This window comes from Chanos chanos, chromosome 2 (assembly GCF_902362185.1).
Source record: "Chanos chanos chromosome 2, fChaCha1.1, whole genome shotgun sequence".
Taxonomy (NCBI): Eukaryota; Metazoa; Chordata; class Actinopteri; order Gonorynchiformes; family Chanidae; genus Chanos; species Chanos chanos.
In genome coordinates, this window is record NC_044496.1 from 37,013,772 (window position 1) to 37,021,271 (window position 7,500).

The window sequence follows — 7,500 nt, forward strand, 5'->3', positions numbered from 1 at the left end:
ATTTCATAAGTACAGAGGGGGAAGGTGGAGTCAGAGCCCCTGAGGTACACACAAACACACACACACACACACACATAATTAGATCAGATACAAACATCCACAAAATCTGCTTTTAAATTCCAGTCTTGTCTGTTGCTCATTTTCATTATGTAGCGGTCAACCAGGCCATGTCTGCCTATTGGCTGCTTTACACTACCCTGGAACTGTAACCCTTTTGACCTTGCCAAAGCAGCGCTAGTGGCATCACTCTTCAGCCGTGTGAGAGTCAAACTGACCTCTTGCCCGTGGGTCAGAGTTTGAATGCTCAGACTCAGGATGTTGAAGGACGGTCCTTAAGCTGTGTGGAGAATTTCTTATCTGTCAACACTGGACATCATTATCAAACCTAGGATGGCCTTTAACACATCATATGCTCAAAATCATATCTGTCAAAGCGTGAGGTTTGATCGTTTCTTTGTTTTGTTTTTTTTTTTTGTTTTTTTTACAGGTATTTCAGTAACAAAGAAGACACACACTTGTAAGTACCCTTTTTTATTCTCATATTTTATATTTTATTGGATACATATAACAACTAATTTTATTGATTACAACCAGACATGAGTTCTTCTATACGTTTATTTGAGTTCATTTCCTGTAACAGAATATGTGCTACCTTGTTGTCCAGTAAAGAAGCATAAAATACAAACATTGCTACACTGTGCCACAGCAAACAACTCCCTAGCTAGTTACAGTTATGAGAAATACAGCTATTTCTGTAGCAAAGATTGCCATAGAATGCTCTTTGATTGTTAACAATAATAAATCTTTATAATGCACTTATAGGCATCACGTCTATACAAAGACATTCATGTAGCCTCAGGTTCCAGCTAGCGGTAGTGTCTCTGCTGTTCTGCTACGTTTGCAACTGAAAAAACAAGGATGTGGTTTTGTATGCGACCTTTGTAGATGAGGTTAATGCTGAATTGGCTTTGATACTTTAGTCTTCCTCTAAAACAGTGATCTTATCACAGCTACACGGACCCTGTGGAACATTGTTCATCATACGTGTCTGACCTTTCGGGAAAAAAAAAAAAACAACCTCTCAAACTCGCAGATTCAAACCTTATCTATTGAAATTCTGATTCCCTGTCTTTGACATTGTTGCAAGGCCAAAAGCTTGCAGATACAACGCTCTTTCTTTCTCTCCAACACCTTCTGCAATGTCCATTTGCTCGAAAGCAGTGAAAAGAAGTTGTCAGCAAGAAACAGTTGAACATTCCAGTGTGAGGTCGTGTTCCCATTTATGAGCAAATAAGCTACAAGGAGATGAATGTTAGCAGTGTTTTCTATGAGGAGATGAGTTCTCACTGTCTCACACTTATGTGCAATGAATTTATTAGAACACAGCCACGAGACACAACAACACTTTAGAAGAAGTCTCCTAGGCTGACAAAGTTGTTGAGAAAGTTGAAGAAGGCACTTGCAAATTGGTCCAGAGTATCATCAACTGAAACAATAAAACTCTATGAGATGGTTCTACATGCTTATGAGAGCCAAACGTACTGACGGCCCTGTTAGTCCAGCCTCTCCTCATCCTGCTCTTCTTATCAAAAGACACGGCACTGTTCTAGCATTCCTTTTCGTCATTCTCTCTCGGCAGAGGTATTGCTATAGACCTTTCCGCCTTTCATCCGATGCCCCACTGCTGTCCTAATTAGCCTGGTGATCAGTAGCTCTTAACTGGAGACAGGGAGGTAAAAAAAAAAAAAAAAATCAAAGAGCATGTTTTAAGAGTTCGGAGTTCAAAAGACGTGGACGCAGGACCGGACAGTGGTATTTAATCTCAATGAGAAAAAAATGCTAATGAGTCATGACAGAAAGTGGAAAAGGAAAGCTCGTCATAGATTTGTGGTGAATTTGTGATAGAATTGTGGTCGGGACACGCAGAGGAGTTGTTCTCAGGTCAGTGGGAGGCCCGTTTGCAAGAAAAAAAGGTTCAAAGGATGTTTTAAAGTGTGAGAGAAAAAGCTTTGTTAGTTCTGAGAGTGACATATCTTCTTATGAATCATAAATTTTATGGACTAGAGTTAATGAGAGTTGTAGTGAGTCAGACATGTTTAAACAGCAGTCTTTGTGTCGGCACAGGAGCCGGAATGAGTCTAACGTGTTTACAGTGTCAATTTGTCTTAATCGTGATGCTCCGCTTCTCACACGTCCAGTGATTGCAAACGATGGTGAATCTTCCTGCTCGTCTTCATGGCTGTGGTTTAGTTTTAAAGCAGGCCTGGTCAAGTCTGGCCCTCAAATCTAAGACACCTGCTGGCTTTTTTCCCCCCTCTCTGCAAATTGAGACAGTGTTTTCCACCTGGGAGACTGGTGTGTGTACTCCTCAGAGGCGAGTCGTAGTTGGGGTTTGCAGGGTTTGTGGATTTAATGGCAAACTGAGGTTGTTCTGTTTCAGAGTGTCTGATCCTTCCTGGATCTCTCATTTGTTTAGAGACAGGGGGAAGCCTTCCAGTCTGGCATAAAGACCAGAGAACTGGAGCGTGTGCACAAACGCACAGACAGACACGTACACATTCTCATAAACAATCTTGTCTGTCTTATCCCTCTACAACACACATGTGTAAACTTACACATATGTACACTCCCCTGAGCAAATAGAGGCACGGACACACACATACCCCCCCCCCCCCACACACACACACACACAAGCACACAAACATATTTTAAATTCACTTTTACATATATGTGGACACACATACTGTATCCTCAGTCAGTCCTCTGAGCACACATACACACACACACACATTCACACACACACATGCAGACATTCTTACACACAGACACACATGCACACACACACACACACCCCCTCCTAAACCTCATTTGTGCACTGTGTGTGAGTGATCAAACCCCTGGAAGCGGCCTGCCAGTCCCTTCATCAATATAAATTACAGGGGCAGCTGCTCAGTGGCAGCTCCACACCTCCTCTCAGTCGCTCACTCGCCGCTCAGCCTTAATAAGGTGAAGTATTTTCTCCCAGATAATGGATACTTCAGTCTTCTTTTCCGTGACCGCCACGGCCCCCCCCCCCCTCCCTCGCTTCGCCGCAGATGAGTACAGCCAGCCAGAGTCTCTGGGAGTATTCGCGGTAGCAGGACCAGGAGCGGTCAAAACAACAGCCGTAGAAAGTCCACTCACACGCCGTAAATTACGGCCAGGGCGTATGAAGCTCTTTACTTTACATTTAACGTGACAGTTTTATGGACATAACATTTATTTACTGACACCGTGAAGCTAAAAGGCAACATTTTGGCAATGGGGGTTTTGGCAAGAAGAGAGAGCTTAAACACAGAGTGAAGTGAAAAATCCAGAGAAAGCGGAAAGAGGCAGGCTGTCGTAGAAAGCATTCACGTCTGGTTTGGAGTGAAATTATCGTCAGAGGAAATGAAGTGACTGAATGTTCTTTACGGCAGTATTTCAGAGATCAGACTTTCCAGATCTTTCCATAAAAAAGGAATGATACTGATTTCAGAGCAGATTTCAGGAACTGGAAAAACAAAAAAAAAGTGGAAAAAATGTCCTAGACTTTGCACTTTTTGCTTAACCAAAAACATTCCATTTTTGGTCCAAAAAAAGAAAAAAGAAAAAGTAAAATCCAAATTGATAATTGAATAGAAAATGCATAATTTTTTTTCACTATTATGGTTTTTTACAATCACTAACATCCTTTTGTCTAATCTGTAGTCACATTTTCAAAGCTCTAAACACAGTTAGCACAACATCCATCTGTTGTGCACCATACCAACAACACAATTCATGTTGTTTTCACAGAACATGCAGTCAATTAACACTTTTCTAAAATGCTGAAATTTTCTTTACATACAAGCTTACCCAATACCAAAATTATGGATCTTTCTTGTCTTATTTACAAATGCTTGCACACAGCATGCCAGCAATGAAGCTGATAAACATTTTTGAATGAACAGATCGTTGAAACATTGAGAAATAGCTGATTTACTGCAGGTTGTGTAGAATAGACCAACCACAGCTGATTCCAATCTCGATCAAAGACATAGCCAGGTGTTGAACTCCTTTTCATTTCATGTACATACACAGTAAAAAAGGGGACTTTTTGGGTTGATTTTGTTCAGTGTGGATACAGAAGAACACAGAGGAGCAGAGAGGGGAAAAAATAAAGTCTGGACAAGGGAGAGGAATAGTTGAATGAGAGAGAGGAAGAGGACCAGGGAGAGGAGTAGCTGGACTAGGCAGAGTAGCTGTGGCTTTTTTACTGTGTATTTGTGTATTTGATGTTTACACATTTGAAACCAAAGGCCATGTACGTAGGATATTTTGTTGATCACTGAAAGCAATGTCATCTTGCTAATAAAGCTTTTTTCTGCAGCAATTATACAAAGATGACTCATTCACTTTTAGATAGTATGTTGCCAAAAATGCATACATTTGACACTCAAAAAATGTAGAGTGGTCTGCAGTAAAAGGAAATTGAACTATGAAAAAAACAATGGATCATAATTGTCTATTGTATGCAGGTACAGAATAAAAGAATATTGTCTCTAAGTGCATAGTAATGTCTGGAAATGCTTTGCGTAGATAGAATGGTGTCAGTAAGAGGCTCAAAGCACGGGTGTTTGGAAATAAAAACATGTTTTATATTGTCTTCCCATGTGGATCAAGCCAGATCACAATCAGAAATATTAAAGACTTCTATTTCATTTCGTTCTCACAAGAGTAAATGTTTTCAGATGCCTTCTGTGGTGTTGGCTTCGCCCATCTCTCGAGCCATTGGGATAGTTTGAGTTAGCGGAGTCGTAATGAAGTCCACTCATGCAATGAGTTTTTTGTCTTGGCCTGTTGAGGCAGGTGATGGAAGTGGATGATAAGATGCAGGCCTTTGATAAAAAGTGAGGAGTGTCTTTTTAATCTCTCACCACCAGACTGGAGAGCATGTCGAGAACATGATTCTGATAGCTCTGCGTTTAGTGAAAAGGCTGTCTCGCTGTGTCTCCGATTCTCACAGGAAAGATTGGCTGGATGATTACCTGTGGTTAATCTATTTCTTCTTTGTGCTGCGTCCGGCAGCCTCTCAGCTACCTCACACCAAAGAGTGCGTCCGTCTGCCTACAAAAATACAAATGCCTTACTTGTTTATTCAAATAGGTAGAGAGATGCAGCGTTTAGATTAATGGGATGGGTTGTGTGTTTGTCAGAAGCATCAGGTAAAATGTACTGAAGATGAATCGTGTCAGGTATTATGTTGTGCTTTGTTGTTCTGGGAAGAATCATTTTCCCATAATGCATTGTCGTGGTTTGATGTATAGTTAGTCATGGATGACAAGTGCTGGAGCAAATGAAGGATTTGCTTGTTTGCACTGGAAGTGTTTGGCAGAGAGTGACAGCTGTGGCGTGGTGAGAAGACTCAGACGCCTGAGTCCCGCATGGGTTAGTCATGACCACAGGGAAACAGAGCCATCGATCCACAGCACAGCCAGAGAAAGAGAGACAGAGAGAGACAGAGACAGAAAGACAGAGAGAGAGAGAGAGAGTGGGAGGGAGAAAAAGACAGAGAAGGAGGGAGACAGAGGAGAGAGAAAAGAGAGAGAGAGAGAGAGGGAGAGAGATTTTTTCTGTGTGTGTAGTGAAGAGATGGGCTCTGTCAGGCGTTATTGAGAAGCATGGCCTAACCCTGTCTACTTCATTTGTTTACCTCCACACTGAGTGTTGGGAGATGCTGGGAGAAGCGACTCTTATGAATCTCAATCCAATGATTAATATATAAAAGCCCACCTTTGTGAAATATTAAGGGTGTGCAAGATTCTCACTAACCCCACGGCCACAGTTTAACACAGCAGAGCTCAATGCAAGTGTTACGTAACACAGCTAAACAGCCTGAGTAACAGAGTTCAAATCACTCCATACCCTCTGTTAATATATATCATTTTCATATGTTTCTGAAATTCTTTTCCTTTTTTTTCAACCCATTCAGCCAAAACTATACTATATAAACAAATCCCTGGCTTTATTAAAGTTGCAGTTTTTGAATTATATGCGTTTCTCATTGTTTTATGCTGTATAACAGGTTTGAGGGGAGGTCATTGGTTTATGCTCAGCGTTGGGTCGTTTTGAGATTATTATCTACCTCTGCGAAGATTTATAAGCCATAATCACGTCATGCACGCTGCCAGTTTGGAGAAGTATTTTATTCCTGTTGCTCTTTCATTGGGTTTGGCAGCTGGCAGACTGAAGCAGAACAGCCCAAGGATGAGAGAGAGGCTTTAGATGCAGCTCTGTTTCTCTCTGTTTACATGAGAGGGGCTTTCTTCCCCTGGCTGTCTCGTTTTAGCCCATTTGAGAATCATTTGTCTCTATTCATGCACGGAGAGGACGCGTGGGAGCTGACAGTGCAGTTTGTAAGGGAAAAAAGAAAACAATCCTAAGTGCATCAAATCCTAGGAAACTTCATTGAGGTTGTTTGAGGGTCATATCAGTGGACCAACATCAAAAGTGTCACAAACCTGCAGTACTTACAACCTCCTGAAATGATATCTATCAAACTAAAGGATGAAATTGATGATGAAATGATCGCATGTTTTTTTTGTTGTTTTTTTTTTTTTTGCCCTGGGTTTTCTAATAATCCTGTATATTTCCAAAACACATAGTGATCAGGGTGAAATGGATTCAAGCTTGTCTCTTGTAGTTATTTTGAATTACGTGAGACTCTTCCAGAGGACTCTTCAGTGAAGTCATCTTTTTTTTTTTTTTTTTTCCTCAGCATGTCATGAAAATTTGTTGCAAAAGCATTCCATTCAAATTGACGCTCTCCAATTTCAATGATAGATTATGTTTCATCTTAGTCTATTTATTTGTTCTGTGAAAAGAAAATGTTCTTTTTGGACACTTTGCTTTAATCTATAACAGGCGGACTTTTTATGTGAAATGGGTCAGAATAATCACATTGAAGAGGCATGGAAAACTGCAGTAAAAAGCAAATCAGTAAAACTATCTATTTGTTGTAAACCAGGGCAGTCTGACTTTTATCCTCTCTGTCTCTACACTTCACTCCTTTCTCTTTTTTCCCCTTCACAATATGACAAGGCCACCTTTTTCAGTAAAAGCATTACATTGGCCATTTTGCAAAATTGCAAATGTTTCTTTCTTTCTTTCTTTCTTTCTTTCTTTCTTTCTTTCTATCTTTCTTTCTTTCTCTTTCTTTTTTTTCCCTTTCTTTTTTTTTTTTTTTTGTAAATGCACTTTCTTTGCGTAAGTTGCTTAAAAAAAGATGGTTCTCTCTCTCTCTCTCTCTCTCTTTCCCCTCAGAGGAGTCTGAGAGGGTGAGAGGAGGGAACACCAGCGTGACTGTTCAGGCTTTTCCTTTATGATCGTGGACCAAGACAAGGGCAACCACCATGCACTGGGTGCTAGGAGTTTTTGGGCTCGTTTTATAGTTTCTTAATGTGCGTCTCTCTCTCTCTCTCTCTCTCTCTCCCTCCCTCT

At 40.8% G+C, this 7,500-nt stretch overlaps 1 protein-coding gene across 1 annotated transcript in view; it reads left to right on the forward strand.

Annotated features, from left to right (window-relative positions):
- Positions 1–7,500, forward strand: part of roraa (RAR-related orphan receptor A, paralog a) — a 204,828-nt gene that overhangs the window by 133,827 nt on the left and 63,501 nt on the right. Inside the window, exon 2 of the mRNA XM_030766065.1 lies at positions 488–517. Coding sequence (XP_030621925.1) covers positions 488–517 — 30 coding nt within the window. The remainder of the gene's footprint in view (positions 1–487; positions 518–7,500) is intronic.